Source organism: Gobius niger (assembly GCF_951799975.1).
Source record: "Gobius niger genome assembly, chromosome: 15".
NCBI classification, from domain to species: domain Eukaryota; kingdom Metazoa; phylum Chordata; class Actinopteri; order Gobiiformes; family Gobiidae; genus Gobius; species Gobius niger.
This window is the reverse complement of record NC_136866.1, coordinates 16,161,628-16,182,384: the sequence shown is the minus strand read 5'-3', so window position 1 is coordinate 16,182,384 and position 20,757 is coordinate 16,161,628. Positions and strand designations below refer to the sequence as shown.

General features: G+C 43.3%; 1 protein-coding gene across 1 annotated transcript in view; it reads right to left on the bottom strand.

Annotated features, from left to right (window-relative positions):
• fut8b (fucosyltransferase 8b (alpha (1,6) fucosyltransferase)) overlaps window positions 1-20,757 on the bottom strand; it is a 140,359-nt gene that overhangs the window by 64,370 nt on the left and 55,232 nt on the right. Inside the window, exon 4 of the mRNA XM_079572740.1 lies at window positions 12,196-12,310. Within this exon, the coding sequence (XP_079428866.1) occupies window positions 12,196-12,310 (115 nt within the window). The remainder of the gene's footprint in view (window positions 1-12,195; window positions 12,311-20,757) is intronic.

Here is a 20,757-nt window from a genome sequence, read left to right as displayed (position 1 = left end):
GTTCTTGTTTTCTTTTTTTTTCTCCATCCATCCATCCATTTTCTTCCGCTTTATCCGGGGCCCGGGTCGCGGAGGCAGCAGTCTCAGCAGAGATGCCCAAACTTCCCAATCCACACATACCTCCTCCAGCTGTTCTGGGGGGACCCTTTGTCCGGTGGAGAACCATAGCCTCGGATTTGGAGGTGCTGATCCTCATCCCGGCCGCTTCACACTCGGCTGCAAACCGCCCCAGAGCAGCTGAAGGTCCTGATTTGATGAAGCCAACAGAACATAATCGTCTGCAAACAGCAGAGATGAGATCCCGATGTTCCCAAACAGGACGCCGTCTGTCCATAAAGGTAATGAAAAGAACCGGTGACAATGGGCAGCCCTGGCGGAGACCAACACAAACTGGGGTGCTCGAGGGTTTGTGGGAGTTCACTCAACCAGTCCACAAGTGTTTTGTGGATCTGGAAAAAGCGTTCGACCATGTCCTTCATGGTGTCCTGTGGGGGGTGCTCCGGGAGTATGGGGTCCGGGGCCCTCTGCTAAGGCCTGTCCGCTCCCTGTATGACCGCAGCAGGAGCTTGGTTCGCATTGTCGGCAGTAAGTCAGACCTGTTCCCAATTTTTTCCTTGAACTATTTTCCGCAGCCCGGTGGGTGGTGGAGGCAAACGTGCTGGTGTTTAGATCCTGTCGCATGGAGATGGCCCCACGCCAGAGGACGACCATGGGTATAATGCTCCTTCTCTCGGGTCACAGCCAGTGTTTAACTCATCGTTTGTAGTTTGTCCTGCGAGAGCTTGAAAAAAGAGTAAGCCGCCTAAATGCTGAACGAAGTGCACGAGGCCATGAGCGATGTTAATGTAAAGGTTAAGGGAGAACCGAAACTTTAGCGCTCCTGTCCTCCCGGGCCACGCAAGCACTGTCGCACAATTGTTCATACACAACATGCACAAAAGCAAAATCGGGCCAAATGAACATAATAAAAAGAAAGTAGGACTAAACCGAGCCTGCGTATCCAGGACTATAGGTCTAAAGCAAACCAAATCAGGACTTGCATTCTTCACATTTCTCGGTGTATACACAACGTCCCTATATAGTTAAGCATTGCATTCATTTACATTCCGTAATTGCCTCTTATAATAACTTTAGGTCCTAGCAGAGTTATCCCCAAGCCATTTCAAGCGCATTGGGGGGTGAAAAAAAATGCATTTACAATTACAGTTACATGCACAAGTGTTCTAGTATATCTCACGAGGAAATACATAGAATAATTACCGCTCGAAAAACACATTAAAAATCAATATTGGAGCTGGAGCCCGTGCAGAAGCAGCATGTTCGAAACATTCATCTTTCATATTTCCAAATGAAAGCAAAGTTTAATCAATTTCATTTAGTTGTGCGACGGAGTAATTTTCTAGTCATTGACCTGTTTTTCATGATAACGCTAAATCTTCGTGGCCCGGTTTTGATGGGGCGGCGTAAGAAGGGGAAGAAGAAAAAAATGTTACATAAACTGGTGATGTCAAAACCCATGGAAATTGCAAAGCTATTTTTAGGCGGTTTTCTATTATTTGGGTGCATCCTGAGAACTTTCAGTTTCACCTCAAAAGTCCAGACTTTCGGAGGCTCTCTGGAAACGTCTCCACTGTTGGCATGACGACCTCATGAGCGGAGGAAACATGTGGAGAGTGTACTGATTTTCAAAACAAATATTGATTTATATCAAAACAAACGTCTGCACAGGCTTCTTGTCCTCGTGTTCCACATCTGTTGTATTGCTCATCTGTACTTGTTGAAACTAAAATACAAATATGATCATTTTATCGTGGGAGACAGCAGCGGGAGAATTGTACACGCTAAAGTGCAGACGTTACAAAACTTAAAGCAGTATTAAGTAACTTGTTTACCTTAATAAATACTTTCCGTAGTCCCTCTGGGGGTAATACAAGTGTTAATGGGATGATTGGGGGGACTTTCATCTCCCCCTGGTGTCTCTGGCCAGAAAACCACAATTGCAACTTTCCCTGCACCGGGTCGGACTCACCAATACACACTAATGGAATCACGAAGAAGAAGCTAACAGGCTAACGGCAAAGCTAACTGCGGGCTAGCACCACTTAAACAGTATAAACAGCCAAGTTTGAGTGAAAAAAATGATCTCCATTGTGTAACTGGATGTACAATATCCCTCTGTCCTTTGATCTTTTCTGTCGGCGTAGTGTTTACTCTCACGGACAATAAATGAGTAAAGAACCGTAACGTACATGACGACACCTGCAGTTGCGCTTATGGCCTCTAGGGGCATGAGTTACTTAGTACTGCTTTAAGGGTTGTTCCCCAAATGAGGTTTACTTTGCACTCTTGCAACAACATCTCCACTTTAGTAGCTCCTACACACTCCAAACTCTCCAATATTTTGTGAAGGTTTTTGCAGAGGGATCTTTTTATACTGATTCCTGGCCTGATTTATTGATTTATTGAACCAATAAATCAAATCAATCAATCAATCAAGCCATTCCCAATGTTCAGGACGTCGTGGCCCCGTAAATCTCTCAGGGCCCCCCAATAATTATACATTTACTCTATTCTGAGGGAGTTGTTATTATGCTACAGCTAATAATACATAAAAAGTGACATTTAGCCACGACTGTAGGCTAAAAACAGTCATGGAAATGTACATTTTCTTTGAAGTCTTACAAAAGTCGTACAAAACAAAAACTATACAAAACCTCACAGCTGTGCCAAACATTAACACAATGAAACAAAACAAACACTGCAATGTAGTGTCCAGGCGAATATAATGTCCAGACAGATGTAATGTCAGCGTCAGCAGCAGATGGTAACAAGCCTCGGGGCGTCCCCTGTCCTCAGACCCTCCTACACGACCAGGAAAACTCAAAAACCCACAAACCTCAGGGAGAACAACATCAAAATGCCTTATATTTACTTGAAAACATATAAGTACATTTCTTTCTCATATTTCTATCAGTAATCCACAAAAGTTGGTATCACTACATTGATTTTTTTCCCCCCTATTCACCTGCAGCACTTCGCCTTAACTCACTACTGTGTACATTACGTATAACCTTTATTTGTTCAACATTTACGCTGAGTAATCGACGCCGTTATGACAACACAACCCCGATCTCTCGTACCGCCGATAGCGTTTAGCCATTGTTCTTAATTCCCACTCATTAAAACCAATTTTGGACACCCACACTGACAATTAGTGCTACAACTGACAAGCGCATTTGTTACTTTGCTGCGAAATCTGCCTCTTTTTTTTTTTAAATGGCGTGTCAATCAACTTGCGCGGCTGTAATTTTATCTTTTGAAGCTTAATTTACGAGCAGGGGGTGGTGGGGGGGGCTGGGGGGATGGGTGATGGATGCCCCCTATCATTAACAGTGGAGTAATATTTGCAACATTGCTCATCTAATGTCGTGCGCGAAGGCTCATGATTCAAAGTGTGCAGGAGGACGGCGGGCCGACTGTTCCTCGCCGTGTGGTGGGAGACAGATGGGCCAGATTCAAATGAGGGAGCGGCGGCGGGACGCGGACTGGGTGTTCCATTGTGTTTGCACAGTCTGTAAGACGCTTAGAACATTTAGTATCGAGTTTTACGTACGGGAGAAAATGACAGATACGTTCACGATCAGTTTACCACTGTACTGAGGATTACTGTCATGTTTTAGAATAAAATAAGGCATGTCATGTATGAAAATGGCCTAAATTGCCTTTATTTTCAGTGAGGAAATCTAAATAATGGATAGCCAGGCTAACGCCAGACTGCTGTGGGCGCTCGAATCATTTGGAACTTCACAGCAGTCTGGGGATCATGACTGAAATGTTCGCATGGATTTGGGACCAATCACAGAACGAGGAGGGACGGCAAGACGATGACGCGCTATTCAACATACGCAAGCCTGTAGTTTATTTAGGGATTAAAAAAACCAAACTTTTATTTACAGATCCAACATGACAGCAGCAGACGCGACGCCATCTTTCGATCAAGCTTTAGACCTTGTTCTAAAAAGTTGAGCTCGAAAGTTTACAGCGGGTACGTCATACGTCATCGGATACGATGATACGATTGGCTATGGCTACTGCAGACGCATATGAGAGACATTCAGCCCAATAAACGACTATGGGCGATCGTAAACCACACCTCTCCTACGAGAAAATGAATTGGTGGTCCCCAGACTAAATATAACTTGTTATTTTAGCCTGGCGTTAGCAAGGTTAAAATGTAGGGTTTTGTCGAAATGTAACCTACAAAGTTTTCTTTTCCAGATGGTTTTTGGATCGTGTTTAGTTTTTGAATGAGCTGTGAAAAAGTGAAAAGATAAACATTCAAATGTCGCCTTGTCCTTCGTGGTTCAAAGATCAATTAATCAGACAAGGAATTTGATATTAGAAAGTCCCTCTGAACCAAAAAGCCAGCGGAAAATATTGCCAAGTCCAAGACTGGGAAATTTGAAGTCTGTAGGAGCTACTAAAGTGAAGGTACTAAAGTGAAGGTATAGTGTAAAGAAAACCTCATTTTCAGAAAACGGGCCTAAAGTTTAACATCTACGCTTGTGCCTGTTTTATTTCTTCCGTCTTTGACTGCTGCTCTGTAGAAACTTGCAAACCTCGTCAATAGACTGGGATTTGGACTGGTCAGACCAGATGAGTGAACAGGCCCATATAGCACCACACCGGCCCACAATGGAAACTGAAATATCTATTACTGCTGAGACCATTATTTGGATACAATTGCTCAGTTTCTCACCAGGCCTATCAGACGCCTTTTACACTACTCCACTGGCATGCTGTCGAGTTATGGTTCCTAGTTAATCTCTCATAAAATGATCAATGGGCCTTTCGGTTATAACATCACTCATGCTCTTCACATCATATTTGCTAATATAAGTGAAAAGAGTTTATTGTAACACCATCCAGGATCCAGAGAACCTCAGACCCAGGTGACTCGCCCTCCTGCCCTTCGTCGTCAGCGCGCACAGTTTAGAAAAGCTTATGGTTTCCATTGAAAGAATTTACAATGTTTTTGCTTTTTGGGGACTTTTGGGGACTATTCTCACTCTACATCTCCCTAACTTTTTATGAAGTTTATTTGTGTCGCAGTTGCGGGAGGAACTATTGTCCTCTGTTTTGTAGCTTATACTGTTTTTGTTGCAATGAAAATGACTGATTTCTGATTTCTTAGAGGGCCGGTCTTAACCCACAACTCCCAGGCTTATTCTGCCAGTCCAGCCCTGCATTGAGACAAGTTAGTGCGAGTTTGTAGCTGATGTTTTCACGAAATTTCACCAGATTCTCTTTCCGGGCTGGTTCCTCTCTTTCCGTCCCAGGAATCCCAGAAACCTTGCCCATTTTGACCACACAATCCCGAGCTCTATGGACACTGCTACAAGCCTGGCCTGAGAGGGTGGAACTCAAAATGAGAGACGAGATGCTTTTGATGTAAAAGGTCAGCCTGAACGCAAGAAACCGCATCAGCGCAAAACTACGAGAGCAACTCCCAGAAGTCGAAGGGTATTCGTCCTAAAAATCATGCTAAACTGACAGAATACTCCATGGACACTAACTAACATGGCTAATACTGGACTTTCACCATCTTCGCAGAGGTCAGTACGGGCCAGAGCTGCCTCTCAGCGGACCCTACTTCAAACATCTCTCCCCCGTTCGATAGAATCTTTTACTTCCTTTCTGCATAGTCCCCAACGTGCCCTAGCTTTTAACGGTTATTTCATCCATATTGGAAACACGCTAACCCAGTTCTTATTGCATCCATTATTCTCTTTCATCTGCCCATGTCGATTGGATATTTCAGAAACTTGGGAAATCCCTTCAGTGAAATGATAAATAGAGCACATTTTCTTTTTTATTTATGCCGAGAAAAATCAGCGAAAGCCGCAGCATTTTGTTGGGCTCAGCTGAACGAGCGAACGGCGTGTTGGCTTGATGAATTAGAGCCGGCAGCTGGCGCAGCGCGGTGCCCCCAGAGCGGCGGTGACAGCAGCTGTTAGTGGCACCGCTGTCTCCACCCGTCCAGGCCGGCTGGTGCTCTTTATCAAGCGCGCCCATTAACGCTGCCACTGTTCAGCGTCAACAGTTACAGTACGAGGGTGGTGCGAGATTGTTTCGGGCGCCTGTGTGGGTTTTTTCCCGTCATGATCTATGCAAGCAGGTTCGAATTTCGATTTTCTCCGGAACTCAACCATCCAAGGAGCAAAAGCACAACTGACAAACTCCATTCTTTATTCCATTGGAGAAGGTGTCTGGGCTTAAAAACTCAAGGAAAGCTTTCTGGAGGGAGATGACCTGAACATCCAGGATCAGGGGTTTGGCCGCAGATGCATTCAAATGTGGCCTGTCAGATGTTTTCTTGATAGTAGACGTTCCTCTGTTCTACAATACAACAACTCCCTGTAGTTTCAAGTCTCTGCCTGAATGTTGTCCGGTGGATTGATTCTTTCCATTTAAACAGTTCAGAGGTATTTGGTTGAATTTAGGTACATTAAATGAGATACGTCAAAAGGAGCCAGCTGAGGTGGCTTGGGCATCTGTTCCGGATGCCTCCTGGCCGCCTCCCTTGGGAGGTGTTCCGGGCATGTCCTATTGGGAGGAGGCCTCGTGGAAGACCCAGGACACGCTGGTGGGACTATGTCTCCGAGCTGGCCTGGTGTCGCCTCGGGGACCCCCCAGAACAGCTTGAGGAGGTGTGCGTGGATCGGGAAGTCCAGGCATCTCGGCTGAGACTGCTGCCTCCGCGACCCGGCCCCGGATAAAGCGGAAGCAAATGGAAATGAGACACTTGGGAGCCACCAAGATAATGAGCCACAAACCAAATAAAAGTTTAAAGAAACAGGCCACCGTTTTCCCATACTGAGATATGTTCTTACCTGAGCTTAGACGAGTCTTTGTGCGTGGCCGTGGAAGAGCTTGGTCGCTTCTAACTTCACCCCTGTTTGGAGCTATAGGAACTGGGAGAGGCCAAATGCTAACAACATCTTTGGTCTTTGCGCGTGACTGAGCGCACACACAAAGACCAGACAGGTACAAATCAACTCGTCTGAGCTCAGGTAAGAACATAACTCAGTATGAAAAAACGGTGGCCTGTTCCTTTAAATTGTGATGCTCAATGTAAAATACTGTACCATCCCCCAAAACTAGTAATCATAACTATAAGATAAGCCTTTAAAGACTATGTTTCTCCAAGGTTTTCAGCACCTACTTTAAAAAAATTGTTTACAGGGGACAGGCTCACGGCCACAGAAAATGGTGCGGCGAAAACCACGGCTCTACCCACACTCCAGTATAGTGAGTGGTGGTAATGCGCCCGAACGTTGACTGCCATCCACCATTAAGCAACAAGAAGAACCTGCACTCTCTCTCCTGGGACTTTCTCTTTTCTCACAACAATGTATTTCATTCCCAACAAAACAAAGTGTGTAGTTTGATATGAGCACAGTGAGAATGAGTAGTTTGCTGTTGATAAACGACCATATGTAGCAAAGAGAAAAAGAGAGATTCCGCTCTTTAGGGGAAAAGCACACGGGAGGCTTTGGGCCACAGTGAAACTGGCTTACCCCCCAACACTTTGGTTCCCGTCTGGAGAAAGCAGCATCTTGGGACAAGCATGTTGCACAAAGCCGAAAGCATTAGTTCCTAACCTGAATTCAGCCCCTCAGGTCAAAGGTTACGTCCTAGGAGACATTATTTGAACAAATAAAAATGGTACATCAAATATGACTGAGAAAGTACAGGTGTACAGGTGCATAAAACAGGACTATTGGATTTTGGCCAATACTTTTTTGCCCCACTGTAAATGCTTGCAGTGGTACAGGCTTTAAAGAAGAGAAAAAGAAAAGCATCAACATAGCGACAAAAACGAAATGTAAATGAGCAAGAAAATGCACCCACAAAAAAGCATTAAAAGAGCGATGATGAAAAAGCAACAACAACGCAAGGAAATCTTAGATCCGTTTAGTGGGTCTTAGCTTTCAAATGCATTATGCTATAGGCTGCAAGCTCCAGTCGAGACACTTTTAGATTTGGGTGGAACTGAGCTGGAGAAAATTTGCTTGGTAAAGGTCGGGGCTAAGAGTCAAAGAGAAAATCAGCACAGATTCCAAAACAAAAAAGAGTAAGAAGTGGAGAAACACTTTTTCCTCCGACCAGACTCCGCGGGAGAGAGAGCGGGGTTGTGGGGGAGTGAGGGGTGAACATGTGCATTTGCTTTGTGTTTACGGAAAGACCGATCCGCGCCACAGCGGGACGGGCATAGGCATCTTTCTTACATCTTTCTCTTTCTCTCTTTCTCTTTTTCTCCATGTCTCTTTTTCTTTCTCTCTTTCTCTCTCAACATGAACATTGTTGAGCTCACGATGGGGTTGATAAAAGTGCTCCCATCAGAGCAGTAACCTCCTCAGTAACCACCTCTCGCAAGTGGCGAAGGCGAAGCGGCAATAGATCCGGCATTTGGAAAATCTCAATTCGCTAGAGGCACAAGATCTGCCCCTATATCTCTCACGGTTCTGAAATCATAAGCAAAAGTCCAAAACATAAAATCTATAAAATAGGATCCGAGGTGTACAAACTTGTGACTGATTTTCCCTGTGATGCTTCTCAGCGCCCTTGATGCCTCGGAGGTTGTGGAACTCATTTTAAGGCTGTGACTGAGATCTTTCCAACCCCCCAAAAAACAGCATGATATCAACCGATAGTCCATCCATCCATCCATCCATCCATCCATCCATCCATCCATCCATCCATCCATCCATCCATCCATCAATTTTCTTCCGCTTTATCCAGGCCCGGGTCGCGGAGGCAGCAGTCTCAGCAGAGATGCCCAGACATCCCGATCCATGCACACCTCCTCCAGCTGTTCTGGGGGGACCCTGAGCCGACACCAGGCCAGCTCGGAGACATATTCCCACCTCAGCTGGCTCCATTCGACGTGAAGGAGCAGCGACTCTGCTCCGAGCTCCTCCCGGCTAACTGAACTCCTCATCCGATCTCAAGAGGGTGCGCCCAGCCACCCTGCGAAGGAAGCTCATTTCGGCCGTTTGTTTCCACGAACTTGTCCTTTCAGTCATTACCCAAATCTCATGACCATAGATGAGGGTGGGAACGTAAATCGATCGGTAAATCGAGAGCTTTGCCCCCCGATAGTCGATATTGTAATATACCCGTAGGTCGACATCTACTATCCATGAAGTACTTATAGCCCTTAGTACATCTCAACAATACATTCGCCAGAATTGTTTCTACGGTCGGTTTGATTGCTATTGGGCTTTCTGTTTTCATTCATCACGTTATCACCACATAGATTGAAGTCTGTAACCATGTTGTGTCGAGCCCTGCGCAGGATTACTGAAACATGGGCGAATCAAAGAAAATGCCAGACCAGGCATGTTTATGATGATGATCTAAGAATATACTTTGCATGGAATAGGCCCTTTCAAGATAATCTGAAAAGTACCAAGGCAAATGTCTCCAACAGCATTATAAAACCCCCTGAATAATACATTACAGGACCTTTCCAACAGACCCGCCCCCCCCATCACGCTCCAAACACATTATGTCCACACGTACGCAAAGCTAACGACGTCCATTTCTGCCACTGTGAAGGCCAAGAGAATACAAACATATTTTTTTTTAACAGCTTGCTTAATTTGAAATATTAGCATACCCCACGGGAGCGCTATGTAAATTCAACAGTTAGGGAGGAAACGCATCAATCCACCGCGCCGCGTACACGCACCCGGATGCACGTGTGCGCCAAGCAAAGCGCTGACAGCTTGCGAAGAGCGCTGGCTCGTCAGATCCCAGGCAAGTGCCCCCGCCGCTCGCACGCCGCTCGCACGCCGCTCACCTGCCTCTCCTGGAAAGCGGCGTTGACAGTTACGGATGGTGCAAATGAGACGGCAGCGTGTTGAAGGATGTTTGCACGAAAACAGAGGCGCCGCTTTCGGGACGCGTGGCGGAAACGGGCTGACGTGGAGGTAAATGTGTTTAAATGTGTATGTCGCTGGGATGAATCAAAGCCGTCTGTGTGTAATTCAGACTTCAAAACATCCCTGACTACGCCACCTGGTCCAATGACGGGGGGAAAACAGTAGGGTGCAGTTGGTCAGGTCTAGGTTCGATAACATTATGTATACAGAAAACGGGATCAGCTGACTACCTGAATATGCTGAATAGGAGTGACTATATATCAATTTTCCGATAAATCGCACTGTTTTGCGGGATGATATGATACTTTTTCTTCCGATGTCGATACTTTTGATGACGTCATGCATATTAACGAGGCAGCAGTGCTCTACTGTTTTCAACAGAGGCCAACAATGATAAAGAATTCAGTCAGGACAGCAGGGGGCAGCATTAACAGTCTTAAGCACTTGGACCAAACACTGTCACACAAATAAATAACTTTTAATTGTAGTTTTTATACTGATATATAAGATTAATTTAGTGTTGATATATTCCTTTTTAAACAGGACAGTGGTTTCTTGTTTATTTAAATGTAAATGAAGTCACTGACAGATCTATAGACCCATTTCGTAAGTCAGAGATCATTTATAGACAAAGCACAAAGCACATGAAAAGAAACGTAAATGATGAATACTATGTGGTATGTTAAAATAAAGATTAACAGTAGCATGTTTTTTTTTTTTATGGTGATGTATTGTAGGTTATTTTTGTGCAGTATATCGATTATCGCAGCATCGGCGTATCGTAAGCCATGTATCGCGTATCGTATTGAATCGTGAGGGTCCCACCCCTATAATGCTGAATATGTCGCATCAATGTTTTTATTTTCTTCCCTGATGGCACAAGCATGTGCCGAGATGACGATGCCAGAATATGACAGCAACGCATCAAACAAGCGTGGCCTGGCCGATAGTGGAAGAAAACCTTTCATGGCAATTAGTGTTGGGCGATAACTAGTGGTGGGCGATACAGCAAAAATAGACTTAGAACTACAGCAAACTAACGCTATACATTAAAAAACACAATAAAACTCAAGACAATAAAAGTAAAATAGTAATACTAAATTTGGTAAAGGCTTGTTGTTAATGTCTTGCTGTTTGGCATCTTTTCTTTTCTAAAGCGATAACACAGCGACTTTTTTTGTGTAAAAGGAAAACCGGAAGCAGTTCGTTACCATGAGTTATCACTTGACTAAGTAATTCACCAAAGTTGGACAAGTCTTATACTTTCAAAGACATGGTTAAACAGCGCATTTGCGAACCCAGACCAGGATATACATTAAACACATGAGACGATGCAGCGCCTGACAGAACTGAAAGGACGAAGGACATACTCGCTTCTTTGCACATGTGCCAGCAGGTAAAAAAACAAACACGCTGCGATGTACGCAGAGCAGAGGGGGGAGACACTGACATAAATACAGCTGAAGTAGAGACAGAATGCTGGATTTAAAGTTCCAGATTGAGGGGCCTGGTCGTGTATGCAACTGTACAGGAGCGGCCCACTGCTAAATGCTTGCATTAGTGTCCATCACTGCGCAACAGAAAGTTTATGCGGCCTGGGTTTTCTTCACCGACAGTGAAAAGATTCAACTGTGCAGAAGTGCTTAAAACTGAGATCCTACAAAAATGACAGATCGTCAGCTCTGGAGATCGTAAGACGGTCTAAAATTGTCATACTGCCCACCCCTAGCGATAATTTTACTGTAGCTGTATACCGGTAGGAATGTTCGCCATGATAAGATTTGTCTACCCGTGTAAATGATAACTCACGTAAGAGATTTAAAAAATCTGGATCACAGGCAAAGAGAGAAAGCTGGTCAAATCGTTTTAGAATGAGCCACTTTTCAACCCTTCGGTGGCAATTTTTGGAAAAAGGGAAAGCAACAAATGTTGTGTGACCCTCGAGGTGATTCAGAAAGTCACCATTGTGTCCTGGAAGTGTTCTCCAAGCACATCCAGCTGCTCTCCCTGTGCAAGCGTCAAGCTCACAAACACAAGCGCTCCGTCCAAACTCGCCTTTTACACGAGATAACTAATAATCAAAAGCATCTATATCGGAATAAAAATCATATCGTCCCGCAAAACATCGCAATATATCGGAAAATCTATATATTGTCACACTCCTGTAAAATATACAATAACACATGACAAAAAAATATCAAGCTGGCATGAAGTCTGAGAAAAGCATGCATGGGCGGGTCTTTACCTGCAAGTAGGTGATTCTATTCTGGACCAGATCGGACAGGTCTTTAGCCTCCTTGGCTCTCCAGTCGCCCACTCCGTCGGCCTGGCTGAGGTAGTACAGGTCTGTCATGATGGATCTACAAAAAAAACACACGCATAATAAACACTGATGCAAAAAGAACTTTCTCAGACAGGACTAAAGTCATCGTTTATGGCCCACAGGAACAAAAGGAAGTGTCAGCAGTCACACAGGGTTTTTCTGTGGGTTCGAATCTTGGACAAGCAAACTCTTTTCTATGTAGGCTTTGCAATAGAAACGTACACAACACAAAAAAGTAAACTAGTGGACAGGATGTGCAGTTGTTGTACAACAGGGGTGTCGAAGACGTTTGGGTCGAGGGCCGAAATTCAGCCTCCCGGTGGGTCGTGGGCCGCATATATTGTAAAGGACTGTGGCCTCATAAATAACAACATCACTTATTGCGCTTTATCAGCCTGTGTCACATGTTTCTCAAAGTGCTTCATAAAGTCATCATTCATTCACTCCACACTCGATGGCAGTAAGTTACTATTGTAGCCACAGCCGCCCCGGGGGCAGACTCGGTGGCTATAATATGTTGTTTACATCCTGATCTCTTACTATACTATACTTCTATACTTATGTTTTATGTTTTCCATCTTCCAACTTTTCTAATATATTGAATATATTCTCGTGTCGTAATCTGTGTTGGATTTCACCAATGGAGCTGACAGGCTGTTGACAGTTAGCAGGTGACAGTGTGGAATGAGTTAGGAAATATAACTCCACTCCAATATGATTAATAAAACATTTCCCATTACAAAAGTGCCCTTTAACCATTTGGCACTTCACAAGTTAATCGACCCGATAAGTTTATGGCAACAATTTATTCCCGCCATATCTGCGGTAAAATTGCCTGCGCGTTAAAAATAATGGCGGATTCACCCTGGGGACATATTGGAAAACAGGTTTGGAGGCCTGGCACTCTCGTGCAAGCAAAAACACAGGCTGTCAGTAGCTCGCATTAATGAATACAACATCTGGACCGCAATCTTCACGCCGTCAAGAATGGCATCGGAAATGTGTCGGCCATTTAAAATACACTGGGAAATAATGCGCAAACACTTTGATGAGCCAGCAGCTATTATAGACTGTGATCTTAAAACTTTCGAGGTCAAAAGTTGATATACCTTTAAAGTATGTGGGTATGGATTTTCCCCACCTCATTAGCAGCGTGGCTATTTTTAACATGACACCAACAGATTGTTACCTTGTAGTGATTGTAGAGCAGATTGGTACAAAAAAGGTTGACATTTTAATAAGAACGCTCAAACATCCAAAGCCAATGGATTCCCACCAGGTTGGAAATTTGGAAGCTGCTCCCAGTCGAAGGCAAACTGCCCAACTTTCTGATTTAATTGAATTACTGATTTCCGTGTTATGTACTTGGCCGGTCGCACACACGAGAGAGGGCAGAATGTTGGATAAAAACATGGCAGATGACAGATGAACGCTGCAGCACAACAGAGGACATGCTTGTGAAAAGTATGGTAAAGTAGAATCGGAACGGCTCGTCGGAGGAGCGGAAAATCAAAACCGTTGAGCTCCGGCATCAGGAATGCTCCACGAAGCGAAGAAGAGCCACAGCGGACCAGTTCCAGCCTCTCACTACACCTTAATGCGGGCTCCGACACACCCCAGGGCTCCGAGGTAGCAGCACCAGGACCACATGGCCGGGCAGTGCTTTGATGCTGAGGTAACTTGAAAGGTGTAGCGCTGTACCCTCCAAAGTCTTCTCCTGCCTTTGGAGTTTCAATGAGTACAATGGAAGATTTGTGTGTGTTAAATGACACTAGAGTGGAAAGCATTCATTTTTATAAAAGATCTATGTGACGTAATTGTGAAGAATCAGCTAGTATATGTACCGGTATTTGTTTATTTTTAAAACTTTCAGGTCGCAGCAAGAACATTAGAGATAATGTTTTACCTTATTGTGTGTCATTATCGATCTGGAAATGATAGAAACAAAACCATAAGATTCTCAATTTTTTGATTCTCCGTGCCGCCATTAAATGCTTTATAAAACTATAGGATGACGTTATAATACTGTCCAGTGGTAGTATCTCCCTTGACCGCTGTCAAGCCGCTCCAATTGTATCGCAGGGAAACGGAGTGTCTTCCGAAACAAGCAGATTGAAGAGGTCTAACGCCAAACTAGATGTGCGTCAGTGTCTGCCATGATAAGAAGCCTCCGAATTGGGCTGTCAGTTAGGAAGGAGTTAAGGAAAGGAGCCTGTATGCTAACTATCATAGCCACTTTAGCCTAGGGACCTTTGATGCTAGCTCACCGGTGATTAGGAGCTATGTGCCATCCCATAAGCTACTGTGCTGGGAATCCCTCGAACCCCTCAGCGCCACCCTCATGCACCACCACTGTTGATTGACAGGTGCACATTACATAAAATAAAATATGGAATGAGATTCTGTACCAGCCAAACTTTATAAAAGTGACAAAATCCATGTCGTCACCACAGCTCAGTCACATGTCAGTGTGTTAAAGAGTAAACGGACAAAATGAAGCCAGTTTGTGATTTTGTTTTCATTTAATAGAAACTTAAGCCACATGGATCATTTGCTACAGTAGCTTTATGAAACAGCTGTTGAGATAAAGAAAAATAAAAAAAAACACTAAAGGGAAATGTAATGGCTCATCTGGATTTTTCATTGAAGGATTTTTCTCCTTAAATGTCTTTATTTGGACACTATGTTGTTGCATATGTAATACAATAGGTGGCAGGATGTGCTTTAGTTTGCCTGCAGTCTGCCAATAACCTTAAAGAAGAACAACAGCAGCTGTTGGTGATGTCACTACCCTGTCCCCTGGGTAAGGACGGGCGAATTGCGCAAATGCTGCTGAAGCAAAAGTTCACTAAAGGTCAGCACACACTACACGACTTTTCTAGTCGTAAACAATTTTATATAGAATGGGGGGTCCACACTACACGACTGGATTCAGTGCGATTTTCGAACGTCTGGGGGTTCACACTTAGAGCGAACACACTACGAGATTCTGAACGGCTGATGTTTTATAACACAGCGCGTCTGTCCTCTCTACGGCTTCGAAAACTGACCCCAAATCCGCAAAGACAGGTCTGTGTTTGTGAGGGTGGGATAACGTATGCGGGTCCCGATTGGTCAACGGTGTCAACAATGTCACAACACCGCAGCGCTAGGCTACTGCTACTACGAAGCCTTCAACTTGGCTATAGTTCTGTCAAATGGAGATAAAAGTTGGCGACAGGAAGAAGCGGGACGTATTTCAGTGGATTTAATAAGAAAAGGAGACAGGCGTCAACCTCAGGATGGAGGAGATAGCGGAGGAGACAGAGGAGAAAGCGGGGAGGCTAGCCGCCGTTACCGGCGAGGTGAAGCTAAACAGTTCGTCTCCAAACACAGTAAGTGCCGCTAAACTCTGTTCGTGGTTGAAATGTAGCTGGAAAAGCTGGTTGTCGTGAACCTTTGGTAATATAAAGTTGTGCTGTTTTGTGTGTGGGGCTGTGGCCATGAAATGAGTTGTTTGTGCCGCTGGTTAAACAGAGACTTTATATCTCTCTGTCATTCACATTTGGGACGGTAAAATCACCCACGTTTCTCCCGTGCGTCCAAAATCGGGCTTAAAAATCCAACATGTTTGATGTCCTACGACTGGAGTCTAGTCGCGTCTTTCTACCGCCCACACTACACGATTCGAACGTCAGTCCAGTCGTGACCCCCCACACTACACGACCCGACTCTGTGTGACTGCCTTTCGACTAGACGCGACTCGGGAAGACTCGGCACGACTGAGAATTAGAGCGAAATCAGGCATAAAAGCCGTGTAGTGTGTGCTGACCTTAACTGCATAGAGATCTAACAGTTGACCCCATGAAAGGTTAAGGGTCAGGAGCTAGGGTTAGGACATAGAGGCTTTAATTTGTGCAACCCTCTCTCTTTATTTTCTGCACAAAACCGTCTGAAATCATTTCCAACTCAATCTTTCCATTTTATAAATGATGAAATCACTTTAATTACATGCATAGGCACCTAACAAGCCATACAGATTAAAACTGACAAAAACAAGGTAAAACAAGTGATGCCATATTAAAATATGTTGCTTTAATTACATTAAAGTGGAAAAAAAATACATATCCCAAAATACAGTGGAGCTATAAGAGTAATAAGAAAAATCAATAAACTATGATTTTTTTTTTGTCTCATGTCAACTAATACTCACCCACCACAAGCAACACTTCTGTATATAACGTGTTTCTTGCCATAATACCCAGTTTTGCTGATTAGCAGTAATTATGTTTCATTTTAACTTACATCTGCAGAACTGTCAGCGTGTTGTGTAGGTGGTGATGCTGTTACAATCAAGTCTTACAAGCCTTAGTGGCTGCCTAGAAACTGAGCTCACAATGAAGTAATTTCTTTAAAGAAAGAACTTTGTCCAGGGTTAGCAACTTAGCAAAACTTTTAAGCAAAAAGTGTGTGTATCACTTTAGCCTAAACCGCAGTTGAATGTCTTTTGGACCATCATTTTTTGAACGTTCCACTAATAGTGCCAAGAAAATAACTTTTAAGACGCTACATTTGGCGCGATTGATTTACTTTTAATGCCTTTTCGGCCCCGCGGGAAGTCTGCTAATAGGCCAGCAGATTGTCAGGGTCAGAGGTTTACTGTAGTTGAGAGGATCCATCACATCTGATCACATGACGCCTGATGATCGGGTTAGCATGCGTTAGCGAGTGTTGATAGGCAGGTTCGATCTGGCTTTTACGACTGCATCTGAGTCTGTGAAAGTGTCCGTTACTTATGGTGCGTTCATGTGGACTCGTTTTCCCCAGATGTGACGTCACTGCCCCCAGTTGGTTTGTGTTCATGTGGTTTTTATGTGGGAAAGTGGGGATTTTGATGTCATCAAATAAAGACGGTCTTTTATCATTGATTAGCGCTTAGCTCAGCTAATCATTTAAACATGTTAGCGTCTCAAAAGCTAAACGTTTGTTAGTTCTGAAAAATATCACGTGAATTTACTTTTTGTTCAAGTTGATGTCAAGCATTTCACTTTCGAGGATGACGACAACTAAACTAAAAAAAGTAGCAGCGTTTAACAAAAAAGCTCACATTAGACGATAAAAGAACACATCAGCTGATTTCCAGAGGTCGAGAAGCTCGTTTTGATCCAAGTTCACCAGTCGTTTTCCCCAGTTGAGCGAGCGTTCACCTGCATTCCCCAACTGGGGAAGTCTTTCGCCCGAGTTCCCGACCACATGAACGCACCATGATTTTGACCAAGTTTGAACGAAAACAAAACTGTACGGCGTCAATTGTTTTTCACAAACTATGAGACGATGAAAAGAGAGAAGCGCCTCAGCATCTCTTCCAAAATAAGGCCACTTTTAGCAGTTCTTGGGGCTGTTTCAGTACCAGGCGTCCTTTGAATCACTTTGAACTGGGAAGAACTAGAGTTACTGACTATAAAAATACGAGTCAAGTTAAGTACACATTCATAAAAAGTCCACTTAAGCTTGAGACACTGCAAATAATCAGCTTTACAAACAACTTTCACGTTGTTGTGTAAAATTTTACTTTAGTATATTACCTGATGTTAACAGTAAAGGAGGGGCATCATTTGATCTTTTGTTCCATTGTTTTGTGGATTTTATTTGCCAGATCTTCCATTTTGTGCTGACAATTTTCTAACCTTCTTTTACCTTATTATGTTTCCTCTGCATGATTTTTCTTGACTTCACGTTAAGTGTTCATGATGTGCATTTTTGAAATATTTTAATGTTTAAGCCCTTTCAGGATGTGAACAATCAGAAGTTGGCGCGAAATAGCCAATTCGTTGAATCTTTGACACTTTAGGATATGAACTGTATTTTGAGATCTTTCTGTGACCATAGTTTTCCATAGTTTTTATTTCCTAGCAGTGGAATGAAATGTGTTTTGTCCTCCTTTAGTGTATGACATTTGTGAGAAAAAACCCCCACTGTGCATTTAATTATGAAGCATTTGTATCAATGTCATGAAGGTTCAGGCTAGTTTTGTAGTATTTCTATGACACTGACACTGAAAAGTGACCCTGCAGGTTGTGTAACATGTCTATAAACACGTCCCTGTGAAGAATCGGGACGCAACAAATATGTTTGGAAAGTTAGGAATAAGACCTCAACCTACATTCTGATTTAGTGGCCTCCTCTTTCAAGGTTTGTGATAAACTAATCTGATGAAGTGTGTCTTTACCAGAGTTCTTGACCATTTCGATACGAAGTCGATTCGAGTTCCAATACTCATGTGTGATTTTATAAAAGTAGCAGATTTCATATTTTTGGCAGTCTATTCTAAAACTCTTTCTTTTGGCTAAAACTTAAAGCCACAGTGCACAACATCTGACCTAATAAATATGATACAAGCATTTATTTTATTACAGATATTATATTTATTGTTGGAATACCTAAAAATGAACAAACTTGCTGACTTCTGTGAGCGGCTCAGCTCTCCTGACTGTAACTTCACTGGGAGTGGGACGTCTCCATGTTGACAAAAGGTAGCCAGATATGAGATTTATATGGGTGAGGTCCTCACTCAAATCCATTCTTTGATTACACACTGAAAAATTGCATTTTCTGTCTCGCTGTGTTGGCAGCAGTAGAATACTGGCCCAGTGCCTTTTTTTTTTATTATAAACAATGAAAGGGGAAGTCATTAAATTAAAATGTGAGGCTGTGTATAAAGCTGAGGCACTCTGAATGTGCGTGGATTTATTGACGCGTTTTGACTCACAAGGTCTTCATTAGAATTAGTGAGGCAACACATATATATGCTCATGTGACCAGAATCACGTGACAATGATTAAATGTGCACAATATTTACACAATTTACAATATTTATATAGAGAAACATCTAGACAGGAGCTGAGAGACAAAGAAAAACAGACACGACTGCACATCAAACTGGCTTAACAAACACTTTAAAAAATAAAGTACGGAACGTTATCAAATGTCATATCATATTATAAATAATCAAAAATTACATTGTACATTAGTATCTAAGAAGCAGTGTTAGTCAAAAAAACACATGACCGAGGACAAAGTCAAAGGAAGGGAGAAAAAGGCCCGGATGGGTCATAGCTTTTAATTGGTTTATCCAAAAGGAGAAGTTGTTTGAGATTGGGTGTGGTGGGATGGTTTACAGAGAGTTAGGGCTACAGTGGCCAGCCTGTTTATAATGTTTAGGTTTTGGATAGAGCATGTTCTGAGTTCTTATGGCATATTTATGGTCCGCGAGTCGTTCCTTGAGCTTCCGTTTAGTGCGGCCTGCATAAAAGCAACCGCATTGGCATTCGAGCCTAGAGACAATAAAGGTGCTATTGCAGTTCACATAGGTCCTGCATGTGTATAGTTTTTGAAATCAAAATGTTATTTCTGCTCCGATCTCTTTCCCAACTTTTCTAACACATTTGAGTTTATAGAAACATTTCACAAACTTGAGGGTTACTTTTCAGGGTTACGGTTACAGAAATGCTGAAAACTAGTCTTAAAAACAAGTATGAGTTTACTAAAAGAGGACCAAACTAATTTTGTTCTAATAGTTGAAATAAAAAAAACAGACTTGTTCCAGTACGAGACTTAAACATTAATGAAGTAACTTCTCTTCGTTACTGACCACCTCTGGTCTGCACTAATGAACATGTTTGCCAAAGGAGTTTTCTATTTGTACTTTATAGTTTTGTCTCGTATCCAAGAACCTTGTGAGCACAAATAGGAAGTGCAATGTCCAACACTTCAATCATGACGGCTTAAAAAACACCTTTTTCCATGACAATATTATGCACTATTAATGCTGTGGGAGTTTCCTTTGGACAGAACAAGCTTAAAGCAGAACTAAAGCAGGCCTCACCCCCTGAATCATCTCGTCACCTGCTTGGACCCAGCTGACTCCAGAGAGCTTTGGATGTTTGCTTCGTAGCTAAAGGCAGACGCGGCGGCAGTAGCTTACACAAGCCTAATGTATTACTCAGCTCTTTGACCTAAATCAGTCATGGGAGTGTTCAGCAGCGCATGCAAGACAGACACATGGGCGCGAGAGATAAACGCTTTACAGGAACCCACAATGCCGAGCGGCTTTACGCTGCGCTGGGGTATTCAAATTCCAACGCGAAACAGAAGCAAGTTGTGACTGAGACGGAGAGAATGCAAAGTGTTTTGTCGAAAAGTTTTACAGTTATAGTGAAAGACAAAATGACGCGGCGCCTATATGTGGAGTCCAAAACAGTCGCAGCCGGTGAACCGCTGATGCTGATGTGGTTTGTGTATGACTGGTGGACGGAAAGTTCTATACAGCTGCTCGAGGAGTTCAGACAGACTTTCGGTCTCTAACTACTTGAAGGCAAACGAAAGACTTGAACTTTCGTTTGCCGCGAGCATACATACTTGAATTGTTTAAAGGGGAGTTAAGGTAAGGTAGCTAAGGTCAAATCCTTTTTTTAATCGTGTAGTGACCTCGAAAAGGCTTTATCA